This window comes from Amblyraja radiata, chromosome 18 (assembly GCF_010909765.2).
Source record: "Amblyraja radiata isolate CabotCenter1 chromosome 18, sAmbRad1.1.pri, whole genome shotgun sequence".
Lineage (NCBI taxonomy): Eukaryota > Metazoa > Chordata > Chondrichthyes > Rajiformes > Rajidae > Amblyraja > Amblyraja radiata.
The window spans coordinates 468,757-494,169 of NC_045973.1; the positions used below are offsets into that span (position 1 = coordinate 468,757).

The 25,413-nt window shown below is 46.8% G+C and overlaps 1 protein-coding gene across 2 annotated transcripts in view; it reads right to left on the bottom strand.

Moving 5' to 3' along the window:
• fgd3 (FYVE, RhoGEF and PH domain containing 3) overlaps positions 1 to 25,413 on the bottom strand; it is a 121,161-nt gene that overhangs the window by 75,027 nt on the left and 20,721 nt on the right. The window contains exon 1 of one of the 2 annotated variants that reach the window (XM_033036534.1): positions 20,265 to 20,292. The exons of the other annotated variant lie outside the window; for it this stretch is intronic. Coding sequence (XP_032892425.1) covers positions 20,265 to 20,277 — 13 coding nt within the window. The 5' untranslated portion in view covers positions 20,278 to 20,292. Of the gene's footprint in view, positions 1 to 20,264; positions 20,293 to 25,413 lie in introns of those variants that run through there. 2 annotated transcript variants of the gene reach the window in all.

The window sequence follows — 25,413 nt, forward strand, 5'->3', positions numbered from 1 at the left end:
AAGTGGTGGAGTTCCCCAAATACAGTGCTGGAGCTTTGTTCCTGTTACTCTGAAGCCAGTGAGAGGTAGCGGAATACGGGCGGAATATCAGTGAGTGAGTCCATGTGGCTGTTGGCCTCACTCCACATTAGTAACAGCTGCAAACATCATTCTTGTGGAATATTTCATGCACCAAGACTTCTCCAGAGTTCTGTAAAAATTCCTAAAGCTAGCTGATGTGGATCAGAGTCAAAAATATTTAAACACATCATAATGAGGTTACATTTTAAGCTGCTCACATTTGCCAAGGAATCTAAGAATGTTAGAAATGGGAGTTAGCAAGTTGTGGTGAAAGGTGTTGGTGCTGGGACTGACCACTGACCAGGGCAAGAATCCTTGCATTGGCCGTAAACTCATCCACACCTTGCAGAGTTTTCTCATTCACTAAATGAATGGCATCATCACCTGACACAGTAATTGATACATTTGGCAGACAAGTCATGAACAACATCAACAAACCTATCAGAGTTCAACATAATTGCAATCAGGCCCAAACATCAAGAGATGGACCCTAACCCTAGTTAACCTAACCCTAGCTAACCTAACCCTAGCTAACCTAACCCTAGTTAACCTAACCCTAACCTAACCCTAGTTAACCTAAGGTACACAAAAATGCTGGAGAAACTCAGCGGGTGCAGCAGCATCTATGGAGCGAAGGAGATGGGTAACGTTTCGGGCCGAAACCCTTCTTCAGATAGTTAACCTAACCCTAGTTAACCTAACCTAACCCTAGTTAAACTAACCCTGGGTTCTACCTTCGATTTTCCAGCATCTGCAGTTCCTTCTTAAACTTCCTCCTTGCCCTCCCGCTGGTAATATAACACTAACAGACGGCTGTGGAGGCCAAGTCAATGGATATATTTAAGGCAGAGATAGATAGATTATTGATTAGTACGGGTGTACGAGGTTATGAAGAGAAGGCAGGAGAATGGGGTTAGGAGAGAGAGATAGATCAGCCACTGTTGATTGGCGGAGTAGACTTGATGGGCCGAATGGCCTCATTCTGTTTCTGCAACTAATCCAAAACTGCTTCTTATTCCTCACTTTCATATTTAAAATAATGCTAATTGGAGGATCAAGAGTCAAGAGTGTTTTATTGTCATATGTTCCGGATGGGATAATGATATTCTTACTTGCTGCAGCACAACACAATATGTGAATATGTAAACATTGTATATAACGAAGAAAAAAAGAAAAAGTTCAATAAATAACAAATGTAGTGCAATAATAATAGTCTTTTGCAGTTCAGAGCTCAGAGCTTATTGGTTGTTGTGTTTAATAGCCTGATGGCTGTAGGGAAGAAGCTGTTCCTGAACCTGGACGTTAACAGTTTTCAGGTTCCTGTACCTTCTACCTGATGCAGTGGTGAAATGAGTGTGTGGCCAGGATGGTGTGGGTCTTTGATGATGTTGGCAGCCTTTTTGAGGCAGTGACTTCGATAGATCCCTTCGATGGTGGGGAGGTCAGAGCCGATGATGGACTGGGCAGTGGTCACAACTTTTTGCAGTCTTTTCCGCTCCTGGACGTTTAAGTTGACGAACCAAGCCACGATGCAACCAGTCAGCATGCTCTCTACTGTGCACCTGTAGAAGTTCAAGAGAATCCTCTTTGACAAACCGACTCTCCATAATCTTCTCAGGAGGTAGAGGTGCTGATGTGCCTTCTTTATAATTGCATCAGTGTGCTGGGTCCAGGAAAGATCTTCGGAAATATGCACGCCCAGGAATTTGAAGTTTTTGACCCTCTCCACCATCGACCCCTTGATATAAACGGGACTGTGGGTTCTCATCCTTCCCCTTCCAAAGTCCACAATCAGTTCCTTGGTTTTGCTGGTGTTGAGGGCCAGGTTATTGTGTTGGAACCATTTGGTCAAACGGTCGATCTCACTTCTATACTCTGACTCGTCCCCATCAGTGATACGTCCCACAACAGTGGTGTCGTCGGCGAACTTGATGATGGAGTTCGCACTATGTCTGGCTATGCAGTCATGAGTATAGAGTGAGTACAGTAGGGGGCTGAGCACGCAGCCTTGAGGTGCTCCCGTGCTGATTGTTATTGAGGCTGACACATTTCCACCAATACGAACAGACTGTGGTCTGTGAATGAAGAAGTCGAGGATCCAATTGCAGAGGGATGCGCAGAGACCCAGATCTGAGAGTTTGGTAACCAGCTTGGAGGGGATGACTTTATTAAATGCCGAGCTGTAATCAATGATTAACAGCCTGACATATGAGTTTTTGTTGTCTAAGTGGTCCAGAGCGGAGTGGAGGGCCAGCGAGATCGCATCCACCGTTGATCTGTTGTGGCGGTACGTGAATTGCAGTGGGTCCAGGTTTTTGTTGAGGTAGGAGTTGATTTGCTCCATGATCAACCTCTCAAAGCACTTAATCACCACCGGCGTTAGTGCCACTGGTCGATAGTCATTGAGGCACGTCACCTTGCTCTTCTTGGGCACTGGTATAATTGATGTCCTTTTATAGCAGGTGGGAACCTCAGACCTCAGTAGTGACAGGTTGAAAATGTCCGTAAAAACTCCAGCCAGTTGGTCCGCACACGTTTTTAGGACACGACCGGGTATACCATCAGGTCCAGGTGCTTTTCGGGGGTTCACCCCTCTGAAGGATTTCCTGACGTCGGCCTCTGTGACTGAGACTGAAATACCATCACAGCGAATGGGGGATCGGGAAGGCACATCAGTATTCTCCCTATTGAACCGTGCGTAAAACGCATTGAGCTCGTCAGGGAGTGATGTTTCGCCGACATTCGAGCTGCCTCCTGATTTCGCCTTGTAGGAAGTGATTGCATTCAGGCCCCGCCACAGCTGCCGAACATCTGTCTCATCCTCCAGCTTGGAGCAGAAGTCCCTTTTGGCCTTTTTGATGGCCTTACCAAGGTCGTACCTGGACTTCTTGTAGACCTCTGCATCTCCAGACCTGAATGCCCAGGATCTGGTCTTCAGAAGAGTGCGGATCTCAAAGTTCATCCAAGGTTTCTGATTGGGAAACACTCAGAAGGTTTTTGTAGGGATGCAGTCCTCCACACATTTCTTTACGAAGTCTGTAACGACTGTGGCGTATTCGTTCAAGTCCGTTGCCGAGTCCTTGAACATTGCCCAGTCTACAGACTCCAAACAGTCCTGGAGTTGTTCTTCTGCCCCCCCCCCCCCCCCCCCCCCCAAACCAGGTCTGTACTGTCCTCACCTCTGGGGGTGCGCTCTTCAATTGCTGCCTGTAGGCAGGAAGAAGCAGCACCGCGGTATGGTCGGATTTACCGAAGTGAGGGCGAGGGATAGAACGATAGGCATTCTTGATGGTGGTGTAGCAGTGGTCGAGGGTGTTAGGTCCTCTGGTGCAGCAGGAGACATGTTGGTGGAAGTTGGGGAGTGATTTCTTTAGGTTTGCTTTATTGAAGTCCCCAGCAATGGTGGTAAATGCCTCGGGGTAAGACGTCTGGTGTTTGTTGACCACGGCGTGCAGCTCCTCCAGTGCCAGACGGGCGTCTGCCTGGGGTGGGATGTAGACCGCGGTCAGGATAATGGAGGTGAATTCCCTTGGAAGGGGCGACACTTCACCGCCAGATGTTCGAGGTGTGGAGAGCAGGAGTTGGACAGGACTGCCACGTCTGAGCACCACGAAAGTTGACCATGAGGCAGACGCCCCCTCCTCTCCCTTTCCCAGATGCCAGTGTACGGTCCATACGGTGGATGGAGAACTCTTCAGGCTGGACCGCTGAGTCTGGGGAGCTGGGGGTGAGCCATGTCTCTGTGAAACAGAACACAGAGCATTCCCTCAGCTCCCTTTGATAAAGCAGCCTTGCCCTTCCTTGCTCTTCAACATATGTCCATGGTGAAACTATGCCCAGGTCATTTGATCACAACCTCATTACTCTGACCCTGGCATCACTTATACATGAGTTTACTTTAGTTTGGAGCCACGTGTACCGAGGTACAGTGAATACATGAAAAGCTGTATAATGGGAATGTTGCAGCAATCCCCATTATAGCAACATCTGAAAATAACAAAGTCTATAAAATATTCATTGGAGTAAAGGAGTTACGTTCCATGAAATCAGATAGATCTCATTTTTTGTCCTTCCGTTGCTAAACCCAGACACACAGTTCCTAAAGAGACTACCTCTGCAGAGCTCCTGATATCAACTCCAGAGAGCGTCTTGGCATCGGGCCAAACTCTCGACTGACGTAAATGCAGGATTAAAGCCAACAATTGAACCAGAGGCTGTGTGAAGGTGCGTAGATCCTCTGGCACCTCCAACTAAAGTCTAGACAAAGACTACACACAGAGGTTCAGAAAGCAAATGAGACAAGTGGTATCTTCTCTGGAAGTAGAAGTGAAAGTGCCCAAGGATTGGTGAGACGCAAGGCAAGGATCTGATCTCCTGGAGATGCCACATGCTCAAGTGTCAGCACAGAGTCATCAATGGTCTCATCACTGCAGTCTATCTTACTCAGGCAAGATGCCCAGAAAGCTTAGCACAGACATTGTGGGCCGAAGGGCCTGTTCATAGATCATATGTTCTAGGTGAAGAATTAGATCATTTGGCCCATCAAGTCTCCTCCATCATTCAATCACAGCTGATCTATCTTTCCCTCTCAACCCCATTCTCCTGCCTTCTCCCTATAACCTCTGACACCTGTACTGATCAACAATCTGTCAATCTCTGCTTTTAAAATATCCACCGACTTGGCCTCCACAGCCTTCTGTGGCAAAGAATTCCACAGATTCACTACCCTCTGACTGAAGAAAATCCTCCTCATCTCCTTCCTAAAAGGAACGTTTGTTAATTCTGAGGCTTTGGTCTCTGGTCCTAGACTCTCCCACTAGTGGAAACATCCTCTCCACATCCACTCTATCAAGGCCTTTCACTATTCATTCACATATCTGTGGTTTGATTCTCTCTGGAGAATAACACAGCCTCAAGTACAGCAACTCCAGATCTACAGGCTTGTCTTGGAAGGTTACAGCATCACCTCAACTACATAGTTCGGAAAAATAGCACCAGGGTTTAAAGGATTAACCTCCAGACTACAAAGATTAAGCATGTTCCACCTTTAGTATGGAACTGGGGTCAAGGAAGGAGTGTTCATGTCGATCGCGGCCCTGTTTCCACCAATCTTTCCACCACCACGCACAAGAAGCACAAGGCAGACACCATTGTGCAGATGCCGAGAAGTGGCTGAACAACTTCTAATCTTGTGTGTGGACTCAACTAGAAGAAGAAGTGTGGAATTTAAAGGAGGTACACATAAAAGCTGGAGAAACTCAGCGGGTGCAGCAGCATCTATGGAGCAAAGGAAAAAGGCAACGTTTCGGGCCGAAACCCTTCTTCAGACAAACTTTAAAGGAGGTTGTTTTGTCCAAAGCAGTTCACAGGAAAATATAAATAAATTCCATCCTCCAGAGAAGGTGTTGGGAAAATTGTTGATAAAATTGTAACAAGGGAATGTCACGAAGTACAACTACAAATCTTGGATTAGACACAGTTATTAAAGGCTGTGGAATCAAGACGTGTAGATGGAGACAAAGGAGACATGAAGATACAGACATGAAGATACAGACATGAAGATACAGACATTTAGATACAGACATTTAACAGGTTGAAAGGGCCAAATGACTTGTTGCTGTTATACCTTCTTGTCACGGTACCAGTGGCCAGGGTACATTCTCAGCCCCAGCTATTTTAGCACAGCTGGAACCAATCAATCCATCATACATGGATATTTGATGAACTCAGATTTAAATGGAAAGATATTTCTGGTGAGAGGAAGAAGATTTATTAGGAACCTAAGGGGTAACTTTCCACACAGTGCATGGAACGAGATGCTAAAGGAGGTAGTTGATGCCGGGACTATCCCTACGTTTAAAAGGCACTTGGACAGGTTCATGGACAGGAAAGGTTTAGAGGGAAATGGGCCAAACTCAGACAAATAGGACTCACTTTGATGGCTTCTTGGTCAGCAGGGATGAGTGGGCCGAAGGGCCTCTTTCCCTGCTGTCTGACTATTTGGCTGATATTTGGAAGCATTGTTTGTTTGTGTTCGTGTTGTTGGCATGTTTGGGTGCCAACTAGATTAGACTTTGTTAGATCAACGGGACAACATCTCAACCTGGCCCAGTCAACACTTTCACTGCTCTGCTTGTAGATCCCTGGTCTCAATCTCCAACACGCCCTGGTCAGAGGCAGTTTAGTTACATTCTAGTCCGAACCTTGACCACCATCTGTAGAAGAGGAACCAACCCATTCTAGGTATCTTATCACAAGAATTGTTACTCTGAATAATGTCACTTTTCGTAACACCACTTCTGCATATGCAAGGGATGTGAATCTGTTGGACATCTACAGGAGCTGGGTTAGAGTTGGCCCGACATCTCTCTGGACTTACTCAAAGCTATCATTTATTTCAAGAGGGCTTGTATACAAATACAGGGATGTATTGCTGAGGCTCTATAAGGCGCTGGTCAGGTCGCATTTGGAATATTGTGAGCAATTTTGGGGATCATATCTGAGGAAGGATGTGCTGGCTCTGGAGAGGGTCCAGAGGAGGTTTACTAGAATGATCCCAGAATGAGTTAGTTAACCTATGATGAGCGTTTGTCGGCACTGGGCCTGTACTCGCTGGAGTTTAGAAGAATGAGGGGGGACCTCATTGAAACATACAGAATAGTGAAAAGCTTGGATAGAGTGGATGTGGAGAGGATGTTTCCACTAGTGGGAGAGTCTAGGACTAGAGGTCATAGCTTCAGAATTAGGAAGGAGATTAGGAGAAATTTCTTTAGTCAGAGGGTGGTGAATCTGTGGAATTCTTTGCCACAGAAGGCTGTGGAGGCCAAGTCAATGGATATATTTAAGGCAGAGATAGATAGATTTTTGATCAGTACGGGTGTCAGAGGTCATGGGCAGGAGAATAGGGTTAGGAGGGAGAGATAGATCAGCCATGAATGAATGTCGGATTAGACTTGATGGGCCGAATGGCTTAATTCTACTATCACTTATGACATCTACAATAGGTGGGTTCGAGTGGTCTCTGCACATCTGTGGGACAATTACTCTGTGGAGGAAACAAGACATTTGTGATCTGAATGAGTCGCGGCAACACAATTGTGAAACAGATTTCAGGTTTGGAAATTAAATACTTCAATGTCCGAAAAGCTGGTTTTGTGGGCTGGAAATCGAGGATATAAACTTTGGAAAGAGAGAAAGAGGGAGAGAGAGAGAAAGCACGAACGTTTAAAATTAAAACTACATTTTCATAAGCGATAGGAGCCATTCGGCCCATCGCGTTCACTGCCATTCAATCATGGCTGATCTATGTTTTCCTCTAAACCCCATTCTCCTGCCTTCTCCCCATAACCTTTAACCTTTAAAGGTTTGTCAATCTCAGCTTTAGATAATATCCACTGACTTGGCCTCCACAGCCTTCTGTGGCAATGAATTCCACAGATTCACCACCTTCTGACTGAAGAAATTCCTCCTCGTCTCCTTCCTAAAGGAACATCCTTTAATTCTGAGGCTGTGACCTCTAGTCCTAGACTCTCCCTCTAGTGGAAACATCCTCTCCACACCCTCTCTATCCAGGCCTTTCACTGTTTGGTAAGTTTCAATGTGGTCCCCCTCGGTCTTCTAAACTCCAGTGAGTACAGGCCCAGTGCCGACAAACCATAAGGAATTAACCAATGGCTAACGTTCTGCGCCAGCGTGCCAGATCAGGATTAACTAACATATCACACCAATAAATGCTTTAAGGACATGATGTTACTTTAATGATGAGGACCACAAGCTCCTCAAAAAATAGACAGCAGGAGAGATAATGGTGACAACTCCATCAGTAACCCGCGCGTCTCCCGTTTAACCGCATCAGTTCCTTGTCCGAGATTGCTGGAGGTCAAACCACGCCACACCAAGCAGTATCGACCTGGCTGTGAATACAACAGCAATGTGCCCCATCATTAGATGCCTCTGACCCCTGCAGCACAAACACAGGAAACCACAAGGCACAAAGACCAAGACTAGTTTGCTTTATCATGAAAAAATAATCAATCATTAATCACAGTCTCAATTTATTTTGGGAAACATATCGAAGTTCTAATCAATTGCTGCCAGAGTCAGGGCACCAAGTGGAAATAAAATCATTGTGCTTCCAAAACTGCAACCTGCAGACACAAGATAGACACAGAGTGCTGGAGTAACTCAGCTGGTCAGGCAGCATCTGTGGAGAGAAGGAATGGGTGACGTTTCGGGTCAAGATCTTTCTTCAGACACAGCTTTGTCCACAGAATACCTGTGAACATCCTCGCCTGAGACAGGATTAATGATCTTAAAGTTTTTGTGCTTCAACTATCCGCTAAAATGAAGGACAGTTCATACCGACTGAAGATTGGCTTTAGTTATTATCACGCAAAGTAACTGACCAGTACCATGCCTTGTCAGGGTGAGGCAAACAATCCCTTCCAGTTGATGCTCAGATGGAGAATTATGAATGAATTGATCCCTTTATGTCTCTGTTTGATTCCCACAATAAATGTCAAATATTGGACATTTTAAATAATCTGACCAAGAGCAGCTGATCTCAAGTGGAAGCGTGTTTTACCTCCATGCTCCGTCACCCATTTCACGTGGAGGAGTTTCCGAAGGTCAGCACTGAAGCAGCCGTGCAGCACAGCAATGCATCACAGCCCCCGTGCAGCACAGCAATGCATCAGAGCCCCCCGTGCAGCACAGCCCCCGTGCAGCGCAGCAATGCAGCGCACCCCCGTGCACCGCAGCCCCCGTGCAGCACAGCAACGCATCACAGCCCCCGTGCAGCACAGCACTGCATCAGAGCCCCCCGTGCAACACAGCAATGCATCACAGCCCCCGTGCAGCACTGCATCAGAGCCCCCGTGCAGCGCAGCAATGCATCACAGCCCCCGTGCAGCACAGCAATGCATCAGAGCCCCCGTGCAACACAGCAATGCATCACAGCCCCCGTGCAGCACAGCAATGCATCAGAGTCCCCATGCATCAGAGCCCCCATGCATCACAGCCCCCGTGCAGCACAGCCCCCGTGCAGCACAGCAATGCATCACAGCCCCCGTGCATCAGATGTAGAGCAATGTGTCAGAGGCTTTTGTAACGGGCAACCCTGTCGTTATGGTAACGGCATTGCTGGATATACAGGCAGCAGCACAATTGGCTCTTCACAAAATAATCAAAACCCAGCAGAATTCATACCTGGTTGATTATGATTATTGCCCAGTGTAGGGTCACAGAGCAGTGTAACAGTAAAATGCAGCAATCTTTGTGGGACCAACTGCATTCATTTTTCCTTATTCATGTTTATCTTGCAGTGCAGAAGCAGGCTCATGCATAATCGATTTCTTCACAATATATTAAGATAATTAAATACTTGCTGAGCCAGCAGTCACCTTTAGCAGAGGATAAAATATCACATACAATTGGTGATTGAGCACAGAGCAGAGGATGATGTAGATGGGAGGATGAGGGTGGACAGGGGCACAGACATGAGCATGAAATGGCAATCACAGAGGCACCATTTTAGAACTGCCCCCACACGGAGTCTGGGACGGGGGGGCTGGGTCTGCCGCACCAGGGGCGACCAGGACTCACCGCATCAGTCTAGCCCGGCATCTGGCCTGTCCCCCTCACATCACATCACCGCTCAGCTCAGCACGGACCGATGTACAGCCGACAGCAAGCAGGCAGTCACCGACAGACACACCGGGGTCCCGGGCAACACTGGGGGGGGGGGGGGGGGGGGGGGTGTCAGCACTGCCCACGGCCCCTCATGTACCACGGCCAGCGGTTCACACAATGGTGGCAGCAGCCATTCACAGATCAACAATGCCCCGACACACGGTGAGAGAGGAGAGGTTGCTGTCGACATAATACCATGCTACTGTCTCCCTGGCAACTCATGATGGCCACAGCAGCAGAGGGGAGGGGGAGCAGAGAGAGAGGGAACGAGAGAGAGAGAGGGAGAGAGAGAGAGAGAGAGAGAGCAAGAGAGAGAGAGGGAGACCGAGAGAGGGGGAGAGAGAAACAGAGTGGGGAGAGAGAGAGAGAGGGGAGAGAGAGAGCGAGAGAGAGAGGGGAAGAGAGAGAGAGATGGGGGGAGAGATGGGGGGAGAGGGAGAGAGAGGGGAAGTCTGAGGGGGAGAAACGGAGAGAGACGGGGAGACAGAGACGGGGAGAGAGATGGGGAGAGAATTGACAATAGGTGCAGGAGTCGGCCATTCGGCCCTTCGAGGCAGCACCGCCATTCAATGTGTTCATGGCTGATCATCCACAATCAGTACCCCGTTCCTGCCTTCTCCCCATATCCCTTGACTCCGCTATCTTTAAGAGTTCTATCTAACTCTCTCTTGAAAGCATCCAGAGAATTGGCCTCCAAAGCCCTCTGAGGCAGAGAATTCCACACACTCACAACTCTCTGTGTGACAAAGTTTTTCCGCATCTCCGTTCTAAATGGCTTACCCCTTATTCTTAAAGTGTGGCCCCTGGTTCTGGACTCCCCCAACATCGGGAACATGTTTCCTGCCACTAGTGTGTCCAAACCCTTAATCTATATAACTAAATGTCTGATCTTGACCACTTCCTGTTGTTCAGTATATTGATTTTAGAAAAACGCTGCCACTTACGGCTGTGATTTTTGGCCCTCTTACTCAGAGTCCCCCTCCGCTGCGCAGGACAAGAGGATTTTCCCCATCAATGAAAAATAAAAGAGTTTTAGTGTTTAAAGAATGTTGAGATTTTCTCTCCTGAAGGCCACGCCCCTTCCGGAGGGACTATAAAACCTGGAAGTGTTGAATGCCTCAGTCAGTCTCTGCAAGATGGGGGAGCGAGAGGGTCACGTCTCTCAGTCTGAGCTGTGAATAACACTGAACACATGTCTACTAAACTGTGAGTGGTTTTACTGACCTGTCAGTGCCCTTAATGTGGTTTGAAAATATAGTTTGGAAATGCTAAAACTGTGTTGCCTTTGGTTTGGAAATGCTAAAGTTGTGTTGCCTTTGGTTTGGAAATGCTAAAGCTGTGTTGCCTAATTTTACTTCGGAGTCACGTGAGTGACTACGTGAAGAACCCCGCCAGGACGCATGCGTGCCATATCGCTACACGCATTGCAACGAGTCACAGCAGGGGGAACGACGTTCCCCTTAGCGGCAAAAATTGAAAGTCGGGAACAGCAGGTAAGGAGACTCTGCGTTCCTTCCACTTACCTTACAGGTGGAGACATGGACCAGATCCACGAAGGCTGCGGGAAAGCTGGCGGCAGCAGCCAACGTCACGCTAATCTCCCGTAATGGGAACAGCTGTGCCCGACTTCGCTCCCGCACCGGCCACGGCTGGGCGGTAGAGCGAAGCAAAAACTAACAGAGTCGTTGACTCCGATGAGTCCGACTCTGAATAGCCGCGAGCGACCAGTGCCCGTGAGCATTGGGGCCGGTTGGAGCGGCTTTAGGAGCAGCCGCGAGCGGCCAGTGCCCGTGCGCATTGGAGCCGGTTGGAGCGGCTGGGAGCGGGGAACAAAGCAGCCGCGACGGCCAGTGCCCGTGAGCATTGGAGCCGGTTGGAGCGGCTGCAGGAGGAACAGCTTCAAGCAGCCACGACGGCCAGTGCCCGAGAGCATTGGAGCCGGTTGGAGCGGCTGCAGGATGGATCAGCAGCAGCCGCGAGTGGCCTATGCCCGAGAGCATAAGAGCCAGTTGGAGCGGCTGCTGGAGGAAATACTCCAAAGTGGCAGGCTCCGGGAGATGGAGGCTAGCCACAGTGGGCAGTTAGTAAGCCCCACAGCAGTACCTCTTGTGGGGCTGCACAGTGTTCTCCCTCATCAGAGGGGAGCACGGAGGGTCAATCCTGGGCTGACTGCAGGAGCTGGAGTAGGAGCAGCTTCAGGAGCAGCCGCGACGGCCAGTGCCCGTGAGCATTGGAGCCGGTTGGAGCGGCTGCAGGAACTGGAGCAGGAGCGGCTTCAGGAGTAGCGGTTTCAGGAGCAGCCGCGACGGCCAGTGACCATGAGGTGGCCAGTGCCCGAGAGCATCGGAGCCAGCTGGAGCGGCTGTTGGAGCAGGTAAGTGGCAGGCTCCGGGAGATGGAGACTAGTCACAGGGGGCAGCTAGTAAGTCCTACAGCAGTATCTCTTGTAGGGCTGCACAGTGTGTCTCCCTCATCAGAGGGGAGTATAGGGGGTCAATTCTGGGCTGAACCTGAAGAGGGGTGCAGAACATACCCCTAGTGCACATGAGGTGCAAGAAAACCTATTGGAAGACACTTACCATCAGGGAACTGCAAAACACTGAATGTTCCCAGTATTAACCAGTGTATTTGAAAACATGGCAGGGCCAGGGACTTGAAACAACAGCAAGTTCTGAAAGTCCTAACAGCGGGGATTAAGGGTTTCGGCCGCACAATAAACAAAAAAGACATGACACAAGATCACCAGGATGCACTGACTTTATTTTGCAACTACCAATACGAGTAAACAGCATTAGGAAGAAGTGCCATCCAACCAGCTTTAGACCCTAATTTGCAGGTCTATGCAAACCTGGAACCTCCAAACCACCAATATTACTATTTGGAGGCAACTTATCAAAACAGGTAAAAGAACTTGACAAAGAGGGTAAAACACTGGGGCTCATTAAAGCAACGTCTAGGAACTACTGACACTTCTATTTTCAGAAGTATAGGGTTATACCATAGAATTTATACAAAACATAATCCTCCAGTTCAGCATGTACCGAACCGAATGTTCGTGCTTACAGGCAAAGAACAAATCAAAAGCGCATACTGAACTACAGTGCCCATATAAAAAAGGAGAAATGAAGGATATCCAACACGAATCACAGGAATTCGTGTCCAAAATCTTTATCATAATATAGATGGTGGTTGCCACATCATCATCGATTTGACTAATTTGAATACTTTCGTACTTTATATTCATTACTAGATGGGAACCTTTGTTACTGCTAAGCAATTGATTCCTAGGTTACTACATGGCAAGCATCGTATTAAAAAATGCTTACTATACAGTACCCATTAGAGGTGACCACAGATGTTATTTAACACAATGGATCATCTGCGGTAGACCCTTACCACAGTTCACATGTCAGTGACTTTGCCGAAAGAAAAGGTTACAGCCTTAATGGAGGCTTGCAGCTAAACAAAACCATCCATCAGACTGGTAGCAAGAATAATTGGCATTATAGTGGCTGCGTTTCCAGCCACATAAATCGGACCTTTACATTATCAAAAATTACAGAGGGCACACATTTGTGCACCCAAAAATTATGGGGGTCATTCTGACAGACCAATGAAGCTACCAACAGAGGCCACAATGGAACTAAAATGGTGGGAACATAACATTAGGCATTGTTCCGATCAGCTACCCGTCTATGGAACTACATACTGATGCCAGTGCACTTGGATGGGATGCTACCAATTCCATCTCCAGCTGTGGGGGAGATGGAATGCACAGGAGGCATCATTATTACAAACACTGGGCATAAACTACCTGGGAATGTTGAGTGCATTCCATGGCTTTAAGTCATATTGTTCTGGGTTATATCACCAGCATGTTAGACTACATATTGACAACACCACCGTGGTAGCATATATCAACCATATGGGTGGAAACATATCGACATTATGTGACAATCTGGCCAACACAATTTGGCAATAGTGTATCCAGAGAGATATTTGGATATCAGCTACCTACTTACCAGGTAAACTAAATTTAGTGGCAGACAACAGGTCACGCAAATTCTATGAAAACACTGAATGGATGTTGGATAAAAAATGTATTTGCTGAAATTACAGCACGGTATGGAACACCAGATATCGACCTATTCGCATCCATGCTCTCACCAGTTATCGAATTATGTTCATGGGAACCAGAACCTGGGGCAGTGGTGCAGATGCATTTTCGCTACATTGGGGGATTATTTATTTATGCATTCCCTCCTTCTGCCTCATCAGTCGGGTACTTAGGAATATACAGTAGACTCCGCGTCTGGTATTTTGATAGTACCCGATTGGCCTACTCAACCATGGGTCCCGGTGATACACGACATGGTTTTAGAACCATGCATCACCATCCATCATAGACCTAATTTACTGGTTCTTCCCGCAACAAGGGGTGGTTACCCATGTCATAATTATATAAACCTATTAATTTATAGAGTTGAAAGCACCTCTACTACACCTGGGACTGACGAACCGAACAGTGGATATTATTTCAGCGGCCCACAGACAGTCCACCAAAAAACAGTACTTGGTGTCATCAAGAAATGGGAAGAACTGTCACAACAATAAACATCACCCACAGATCTATGAACATCCCGTCTGTTCTGCAATTCCTGGCAAGCCTCCATTACGATGAGAGGCTCAGTCATAGTGCCATCAACTGCGCCAGAAGTGCTCTGTCAAAATACCTGTGGCAAGGAACAGAGCGGCATTCTGTTGGGACACACCCTGGTAACCAAACTCATGAGGGGCATTTTAATGTTAATCCCCCAAGAACCAGGTACTCCCAAATATGGGATGTGAGCATTGTACTGACCATGTTAAGAAACTGGTCTCCAGCTACAGCTCTGTCCCTACAGAAACTGACTATGAAAACAGTCGTGCTGATGGCCTTGGTCACGGCACAAAGGGTCCAGTCACTACTGAAACGCTGGACAACATGATTATTTCATCTGGAAATTTAACTTTTCACATCAATGAAATAGTCAAACAGACAGGGAGGCCTAAAAAAAAATAATTCAGGGCCTACCCAACAGATGGTCGTCTCTGTATTGTAACACACTTACTATTATATATGGAGTATACTAAGATCATCAGAGGGAAAGAAATGTCACTTTACTCAGCTGCAAACAGCCACTCAAAACAGTGACAGTCCAGACCATCTCTAGATGGCTAAAAAAGGTCCTAATAAAGGCTGGAGTAGACACTAGCATTTTTAAATCTCACTCCACCAGGGCTGCAGCTACATCGGCAGCTATGAAGTTGGACGTTCCTATGGACCAAATCCTCAAGACAGCAGGATGGTCAACGGAGGTAACTTTCCAACGACTTTATAACAAACCAGTCATTGAACCTGGAACATTTGCAGAAACAAATTTAAGTTCTGTAATATAATTTACCCCATAAATAGGGGCAATAATTGGTGTTAATATATATATCGTTGGGTTTTCAATATCGTATTGATGTCTAATGATGTTAACACTATTCTCCCCATAATCAAGGCAGATGTGATGCATGGACTCGTTTCCACGGCATGAAATCACAGAGCTTTAAAATCTTCACGTAGTCACTCACGTGACTCCGAAGTAAAATAGTAAGATTAAACGAGAACTTAACAGTTTGAAGTTTGATCGTTATTTTATGAGGAGTAACGTTGAGGGATTACGTGCCCTCCGCTCCCACCCTTGATCAGATACTCAACTGGTATCTCTTCTCTAATCTTACTATGTTTAGTCATTACCGTTATCTGTGATTTCACACCGCTGCTTTGAAGAATGACACGCATGCGTCCTGGCGGGGTTCTTCACGTAATCCCTCAACGTTACTCCTCATAAAATAACGTTCAAACTGGTACGTTCTCGTTTAATCTTACTATTAAAGTTGCCTTGCCTAATTAAAGTTGCCTTGCCTTATTAAAGTTGCCTTGCCTATTTAAAGTTGACTTGCCTAATTAAAGTTGCCTTGCCTTCTATATAATTAAAAGTCTAATCTTGACCACTTCCTGTTTGCGCTTTATATTGATTTTAGAAAAAAAGCTGCCATGTACGGCTGTGATTTTTGGCCATCTTACTCAGAGTCCCCCTCCGCTCCTCAGGTGTCGAGGATTTTTCCCATCGATGAAAAATATAAGAGTTACTAGTGTTTTTTAAATGTTGAGATTCTCTCTCCTGTCAATCACGCCATGAAAGCCACGCCCCTTCTGGTGGCAGGGGGAGGGACTATAAAACCCAGAAGTGTGGGCATGGCTCAGTCTCTGCAAGATGGAGGAGGGAGAGGTCCAGACTCGCTGTCTTTAGTGGCCTTGCACCCTGCTTGAAATGGAATTTCAAGGAATAGCCGTGAGTCAACTGCCAACCCACCAGCCGTGAGTGAGTGAGCTGCCAGCACAACAGGCGGTGGTGGAGAGGTGGAATATTGCGTTGGGGGACCAGCCCTCCCGTGTGATGCTGAGACCCAACTGGTCCCACTTAGTCTAGTAATATAATATGTTTCAATAAGATTCCCTCTCATCCTTCTAAATTCCAGAGTATACAAGTCCAGCCGCTCCATTCTATCAGCATATGACAGTCCCGCCATCCCGGGAATTAACCTGGTGAACCTATGCTGCACTCCCTCAATAGCAAGAATGTCCTTCCTCAAATTTAGAGACCAGTTTTGGTCTCTAAATTTGAGGAAGGACATTCTTGCTATTGAGGGAGTGCAGTTTTGCACACAATACTCCAGGTGTGGTCTCACTAGGGCTCTGTACAACTGCAGAAGGACCTCTTTGCTCCTATATTCAATTCCTCTTGTTATAAAGGCCAACATGCCATTCGCTTTCTTCACTGCCTGCTGTGCCTGCATGCTTACTTTCATTGACTAACAAGGATCCCCAGATCCCATTGTACTTCCCCTTTTCCCCTTGACACCATTTAGATAATAATCTGCTTTCCTGTTTTTGATACCAAAGTGGATAACCTCACATTTATCCACATTAAACTTCATCTGCCCACTCCCCCAACCTGTCCAAGTCACCCTGCATCCTCATAGCATCCTCCTCACAGTTCACACTGCCACCCAGCTTTGTGTCATCTGAAAATTTGCTAATGTTACTTTTAATCCCTTCATCCAAATCATTGATGTATATTGTAAATAGCTGCGGTCCCAGCACCGAGCCTTGCGGTACCCCACTAGTCACTGCCTGCCATTATGAAAGGGTCCCGTTAATCCCTACTCTTTGTTTCCTGTCTGCCAACCACTTCTCTATCCATGTCAGCACTCTACCACCAATACCATGTGCCCTAATTTTGCCCACTAATCTCCTATGTGGGACCTTGTCAAATGCTTTATGAAACTCCAGGTACACTACATCCACTGGCTCTCCCTTGTCCATTTTCCTAGTTATATCCTCAAAAAATTCCAGAAGAGAGGGTGAGAGAGAGGGAACGAGAGAGAAACAGAGGGACAGAGACAGCGGGAGAGAGTTGGAGAGAGCAACAGAGAGAGAAAGAGGGGAGGAGAGTCAGAGAGAGAGAGAGGGATAGAGGGAGTGACACAGAGAGAGAGCAGGGAGAAGGGACAGAGAGAGCAGCGGGGAAGTGTAACAAAGACCAGCAGCCCCAACACCCACCCATGAAGGTCACACACACACACACTTGGCTTCCACACTTCCACTCTGCTCTCGGCACGATGCATCTGCAATGTTATAAAAATGTGTTCGCTCTTTAACAAAATTTCCCACCAATTAATTCAAAGTTGTTTAAATTAATTCAAAACTCCACAGCAGTCAAGATAATGAACGAGATACAAAAAGTTGCTCCTTCAAGAATTAAAGTTTCTCCCAAATCAAACAAAATGATGACTAGAATTATTTTTATAAAGTTCCAGAAATTTCTCTCCCCATTCGATGGCCAAATGTGCTTGGATGTTTCAAATAACTGTGGTGGAACTGTGGTGGTGAATGTTAACTGGGAAACATTCCATGCTGCCGAAATGACAGAGAGATGGGGGGGGGGGAGACAGTGGAGGAAGTGGGGGGGGGGGGAGTGGAGGAAGTGGGGGGGGGGAGTGGAGGAAGGGGGGGGAAATGGGGGGGGGGGAGTGGAGGAAGTGGGGGGGGGGAGTGGACTTTGCCCTGATTTCCTAGAGGATACAGGGTGGGATACAATCTGTAAATGACAGATACATTTGTTCACATCACTGAGAACTTGGTTAACAAAGCAAACTCAATACTCGCATTTATTTCAAGAGAGGTTGTGTACAAAACCAGGGATGTAATGCTGAGGCTCTATAAGGCGCTGGTCAGGTCACATTTGGAATATTGTGAGCAATTTTGGGGATCATATCTGAGGAAGGATGTGCTGGCTCTGGAGAGGGTCCAGAGGAGGTCTACAAGAATGATCCCAGGAATGAGCGGGTTAACCTATGATGAGCTTTGTCAGCACTGGGCCTGTACTCGCTGGAGTTTAGAAGAATGAGGGGGGAACCTCATTGAAACACACAGAATAGTGAAAAGCTTGGATAGAGTGGATGTGGAGAGGATGTTTCCACTAGTGGGAGAGTCTAGGACTAGAGGTCACAGCCTCAGAATTAAAGGATGTTCTTTTGGGAAGGAGATGAGGAGAAATGTCTTTAGTCAGAGTGTGGTGAATCTGTGGAATTCTTTGCCACAGACGGCTGTGGAGGCCAAGTCAATGGATATATTTAAGGCAAAGATAGATAGATTGTTGATTAGTGCGGGTGTCAGAGGTTATGGGGAGAAGGCAGGAGAATGGGGTTAGGAGGGAGAGATAGATCAGCCATGATTGAATGGCGGAGTGGACTCGATTGGCCGAATGGCCTAATTCTACTCCTATCACTTATGACCTTATAAACAACTCCTGGTAAATTTAAAACAAGGACAAATGGTCCAATGTGGATGAAATGTTGTGCTCACTGAGAGACTGGCTCCATTTGGCACAGGTACTGAGCCCACACTCAGGTATGTAGTGACTGCCTTTTGTACACGACGTTCCTTTCAGGTCAATACATCATCACACTGGTAAAGATATATATTTTTTAATTCAACAATGAAAAGGCAACAAGTGAACACAATAAATATGTGGGTGCTAATTGTGATCATTTAGGATATTTTGTAATAAGGTGAGGATCAGATGTTGATGGAGAGAGTTGCATTTACAATATTGGGACTGTCACATACTGAGCATTTCCAGCATTTACTGCTTTTATTTCATATTTTCAGCACCTGCATTTTAAAATTTCAATAAAATGAAAATTATTTCGATCAAACACAACTTTCAAGGCAGAGATAGATATATTAGTGTGGGTGTTAGAGGTTATGGGGAGAAGGCAGGAGAATGGGGTTAGGAGGGAGAGATAAATCAGCCGTGATTGAATGGCGGAGTAGACAGGATGGGCCGAATGGCCTAATTCTGCTGCTACCACTGATGACTGCATTTGTTGTGTAACATCAGACACAGCCCAAATTAAGATGAGCTTATATCGGGGTGATTCCACCTCACCCACACGGCAGAGAGTCTGAATCTCTCTCACATGAGGCCACTCACATCTATTCACCAGATCCAAGAACTCAGTTTACAGATTTGTGGATAAAAATTGAAATAATACATTTAATAAATTAGTCCAAACCAACTCGCAGTCTCAGGTTTCAGTTCAATGAATATTTCCATTTTAATCATTTATCAATTCCTTTGCCCCACCCTCTCAAAGTTTCAGCAAAAACACGACAGACAAGCCTAGAATCCGGCTCCCTCTCGGCTAACTCGTGTAGTTCACCAGGAATCCAGAATAGGAGCAGCATTTCAACTCTCAGGTCAGCGGACTTTATCAACAAAGATGAAAGTCTAGACTGACTTCACCCTGCATGGGAGCGGCAACAGACTGGCAGCTCCAGAACCCTCGCCACAAACACTCAATCCTCAATTACATACTGTAGACTTCCTCACACTGGGTACACATCTCCCTACAGACACAGTCTGAAGAAGGGTCCCCACCCAAAACATCACCTATCCATGTTCTCCACATATCCATGCTGCCTGACCCGCTGAGTTACTCCAGCACTCTGAAACGTCACCTATCCATGTTCTCCACAGATGCTGCCTGACCCGCTGAGTTATGGTGCAGCAGCATCTATGGAGCGAAGGAAATAGGCAACGTTTCGGGCCGAAACCCTTCTGGAAATAGGCAAAGTTTCGGGCCGAAACCCTTCCGGGTTTCGGCCCGAAACGTTGCCTATTTCCTTAGCTCCATAGATGCTGCCTGACCCGCTGAGTTACTCCAGCACTGTGTGAAACGTCACCTATCCATGTTCTCCACAGATGCTGCCTGACCCGCTGAGTTACTCCAGCACTCTGTGAAACGTCACCTATCCATGTTCTCCACAGATGCTGCCTGACCCGCTGAGTTACTCCAGCACTCTGTGTGTCTACCTTCAGCATGTGCAGTCCCTCACTACACATTTTGCCACCTACCTGCCTGCTGCATGGTGACTGGTGATCGCTGACCGTCACTCAGGTCACTGACCTTCACTTTGAGCAGGCTGGAACCTTGCTGATGTGCTCAGCTCCACTGTCAGTGTAAGCACACACCGACTAATCATCACACCCAGCACCAGTTATTCTTGCAAACATTCAGTGCAGCTACTAATGTCTGGTCCTGGCTCCTATAAATATGTACAGGCAGAATCGCCACAACATCTCTTTCTCGCGGTTCCTATATATAACAAAACACTTGACATTTAAACTGATCTGCATGGAGGGATATTTGCAAACAAGTGTAACAACAAGAGTCTTACAAAACTTACAAAATTCTTAAGGGGTTGGACAGGCTAGATGCAGGAAGATTGCTCCCGATGTTGGGGAAGTCCAGGACAAGGGGTCACAGCTTAAGGATAAGGGGGAAATCCTTTAAAACCGAGATGAGAAGAACTTTTTTCACACAGAGAGTGGTGAATCTCTGGAACTCCCTGCCACAGAGGGTAGTCGAGGCCAGTTCATTGGCTATATTTAAGAGGGAGTTAGATGTGGCCCTTGTGGCTAAGGGGATCAGAGGGTATGGAGAGAAGGCAGGTACGGGATACTGAGTTGGATGATCAGCCATGATCATATTGAATGGCGGTGCAGGCTCGAAGGGCCGAATGGCCTACTCCTGCACCTAATTTCTATGTTTCTATGTTTCTAAGAGTCAAAGGCATCCTGCATCTCAGCCACAGGGTACGTCCACGATGAGTTACTACAGAGGGAATTAGGAGCAACACTAGCAAGTTTTCACCCAGAGAGTTGTGAATTTGTGGAATTCCCTGCCACAGAGGGCAGTGGAGGCCAAATCACTGGATGGATTTAAGAGAGAGTTAGATAGAGCTCTAGGGGCTAGTGGAATCAAGGGATATGGGGAGAAGGCAGGCACGGGTTATTGATAGGGGACGATCAGCCATGATCACAATGAATGGTGGTGCTGGCTCGAAGGGCCGAATGGCCTCCTCCTGCACCTGTTGTCTATGTTCTATGTATCTTGAGATACCAGCCACACTGGCTGCCCCCACCATGTCTAGAATGTTGCCGGAGACTCACGTACCCGCCACGTGGACTTTCATTGTAACAATGTGGCCCCAGTCAGATCACACTTATAATCAACAGTTAAACCCTCTATAGCTGGGGAAAATGGACTTACACTTTAAAACAGATCAATGTCAATTGTGAAAGCCTAGTTGTTAACTGATCATTGAAGATACACATTGAAGTTCATGGCAGACAGCACTGTGCTAAATTTAAATAGAGGCTTTACTTAAAATCCAATAGCAGTTTGCATGTTGTCACTTTGAATTTCAATTACGTGAATATGAAATGACAAGTCAACCAAATGTCTATTTAGATTTACAGACTCAGTTCCCGGCCCTTTCTACATCAGCGCGCGAGCCCCCAGCATAGCGTGGTGCCACACACACACAGTACAGTACAGGTGGGCAAAGTCTGAAGCAGGGTCTCCACCCTAAACGTCACCTATCCATGTTCTCCACAGATGCTGCCTGACCCGCTCAGTTACTCCAGCACTCTGTGAAACGTCACCTATCCATGTTCTCCACAGATGCTGCCTGACCCGCTGAGTTACTCCAACACTCTCACATATTGACAAGTTGACTTAAATAACATTTGAAATTAAATACATCTGGAATAACAAAAAAAATATCAAGTTTAAATTTGAGCATTTGGAATAATGTTTAATGAAACATCAGGTGTCCTCCATGGAGCTGAACTTCAGAAGCAGGATTCACATCCAATGACATTAAAATATGAAGGATCTTCTCTTCAATCCAGTCCAGTGCCTGTATCCCACTGTCGCCTGTGTAGATGTGTGGCTGTCACTATGTGGGCAGTGGCAGGCAGCTCAACCCCGGCATTTAACAACCGTTTCACTGGATTTTGCTCAGCGATTCATTCAGACAAGGATACAATTCCTGGATCGAGCTCCTGTCCACAAACTCTCAACAACACAGCCACAACTCAATGTACAAGGCCTGCACACAGTAGATGTGGAGAGGATGTTTCCACTAGAGGGAGAGTCTAGGACTAGAGGTCATAACCTCAGAATTAAAGGACGTTCTTTTAGAAAGGAGATGAGGAGGAGTTTCTTGTCAGAGGTTGGTGAATCACTTATGACCCTATGTATCAATACACTGTAAACAGCTCGATTGTAATCATGTATTGTCTTTCTACTGACTGGTTAGCAACAAAAGCTTATACTGTACCTCGGTACACGTGACAATAATACAGGAAGCTGCTGTGGATACAACCAACTGTGCAGCAGTTAGTCACCATCCCCGGAACTTTGTTTCAAGTTTACTTTGTCACCAACCTATACCTGTCCACCCTGCAATAACATGTGTGTCCAACTCACTGCTTCTGTCCCCCTCTCCCTCGCTATCATTGTTCCGCCCATCCCTCTGTATACTGGCTCATCTCCAGTACATCCACCCTGCGCTGGACAGGGACTGTGCTGCTGCACGGATAGTTCACTTGGTTCACACGGAGGTACATCACACAGGTGAGGCCATTCGCTCCATTGTGTCTGTGCCAGCTGAGAAACAGTAACCAAACCAAATCCCAGCTGTGGATCACGGGCTCCTCAACCCCAACCAGTGGCGTGACGAGGGGAATATTGGTGTCACAACAAGGACACAGAGTGCTGGAGTAACTCAGCGGGTCAGGCAGCATCTGTGGAGAACATGGATAGGTGACGTTTCACAGAGTGCTGGAGTAACTTAGCGGGTCAGGCAGCATCTGTGGAGAACATGGATAGGTGACGTTTCGGGTCGTGGCCTTTCTTCAGACTGATTGTCGGGGGGGAGAAACACATTGCTTCATCCCCAGTTAATTTAAATCTCGGTCCCTCTGCTTATGGAAGAGGGTCCTTCCTAATTGTTTTCAGGAGTCTAAAGAAGGGTCCCGACCCAAAACACCACCATGTTCTCCACAGATGCTGCCTGACCCGCTGAGTTACTCCAGATCCTCGGTCCTCTCTCCTGCTCCCACCCATAGTCCAGGTTGCAACAAAGCCTAATGTAGGTTTGAGGATTAGCACATCACCCTCCATCTTGGACCATTGTAGACTTCACACTCCACAATTGCAGGCACTTAATCTGTTTCTGTCAGAGGGCACAATGCTGATGCAGATCATCCATATGTAACATTAGTTCATCCATGGTAGACAAAAATGCTGGAGAAACTCAGCGGGTGAGGCAGCATCTATGGAGCGAAGGAATAGGTGATGTTTCGGGTCGAGACCCTTCTTCAGACTGATGTGGAGATGGGGGGGCGGGAAGAAGAAAGGAAGAGGCGGAGACAGTGGGCTGTGGGAGAGCTGGGAATGGGAGGGGAAGGAGGGAGAAAGCAGGGACTACCTGAAATTGGAGAAGTTCATCCGTAGTCACTGCCCTTGTTACTGGTCATCTCTGGCAATCCCCTCTGTGTCCAGCACCAGCTCAGACCAACTCAAGCCTCTAACAAGTCTCGTCTTTGTTTCCCACAAGTACCCTGGTTCATCAGTTGACCAATCCGTTAATGTTTATAAAACATACCATCCTTTTCTCACTCACTGTATGTACTGGAATCATAAACCTCTCAGATCTTCCACTTTTAAACTCCTACACTTGATGCATGCGTCCTCCTTTAAACCAGCCCCAGAATTAAAGGACGTTCTTTTAGGAAGGAGATGAGGAGAAATTTATTTAGTCAGAGGGTGGTGAATCTGTGGAATTGTTTGCCATAGAAGGCTGTGGAGGCCAAGTCAGTGGATATATTTAAGGCAGAGATAGACAGATTCCTGATTAGTACGGGTGTCGGGGTTATGGGGAGAAGGCAGGAGAATGGGGTTAGGAGGGAGATAGATCAGCCATGATTGAATGGAGGAGCAGACATGATGGGCCGAATGGCCAAATTCTACTATTACTTATGACCTTGTCATGACCTGCAGTAATTTCCTTTCTAATCTCTGCAACTCTACAGTAGATTGCCGTGGTCTTTGTCCTTGTCAATTATTCTTCCAAAGCCCAAATCCAAATCATTTACAGGCCCTGACAGCACGATTCCCCACTCGTCACAAACTTTTATATCCAGAATGTGGTTTTAATTCAAAGCATTAAGTTCTCCACTCAGTGGAAATCAACTATTCTCAACATGTGCAGTTAATTCATCTTTAGTATTTGTTGTTGTGACCAAAGAAGGGAAGAGAAATGACACAACTAACTCAAGACCCAACTGGTTGGATCAAAGCCAGAAATCTGCTTGCTTTCAACGTGCTTAGTTTTGTTTATTTAGTTTGGAGATACAGCGTGGAAACAGGCCCTTCGGCCCACTCTGACCATGCTGACCATAGTTCACACTGGTTCTGTATTATCCCCTTTCCCATCCACCCCTACACACTAGGAGGCAATTTACAGAAGCCCATTAACCTACAAACCTGTGTGTCTTTTGAAGTGTGGGAGGAAACCGGAGCACCTGGAGAAAACCCACATGGTCACAGGGAGAACATACAAACTCCACACAGACAGCACCTGTAGTCAGGATCGAACCTGGGTCTCTGGTGCTGTGAGGCAGTGGCGGGCTCATCCCGCTGTGCTATTCAGTCAGTTGTTGCAGAATAGAAACACGTGATAGAACAAACTTATTGACACAGGAACAGCAGTCCACACCGCTCTGTAATATAACAGGAGCCCACACCGCTCCACAATATAACAAATTAATGACACAGAAACAAAGTAGGAAGTAGATTCTGTGGGGAATGCCCGTCTCTTGCCCGTGTGTGTCTGGCCATTTCCCTGCAAGAGGCAATGTACTAACGTGCCACAAATCTAATGGTAATTGCATTAAAATACATGAAGTTTATCGTAACTTATATGGTCCAAGAAACAAGACATAAATCAGTTTTTGTTTAACAAGAGTGCATTGGCGTCTCGTCTACGTGCCTGTGATTCACACATTAAAACACGGCCAAACCATAAAAGGAATGAGACATACAAAGATATCTCAGCAGTGATTGGTTCATCGTTCACTCTGGGCAAATAACCCCAACATGATGCAAGATTAACTCATCTCACGGTGGCCATCGCCAGCATCAACTACCACC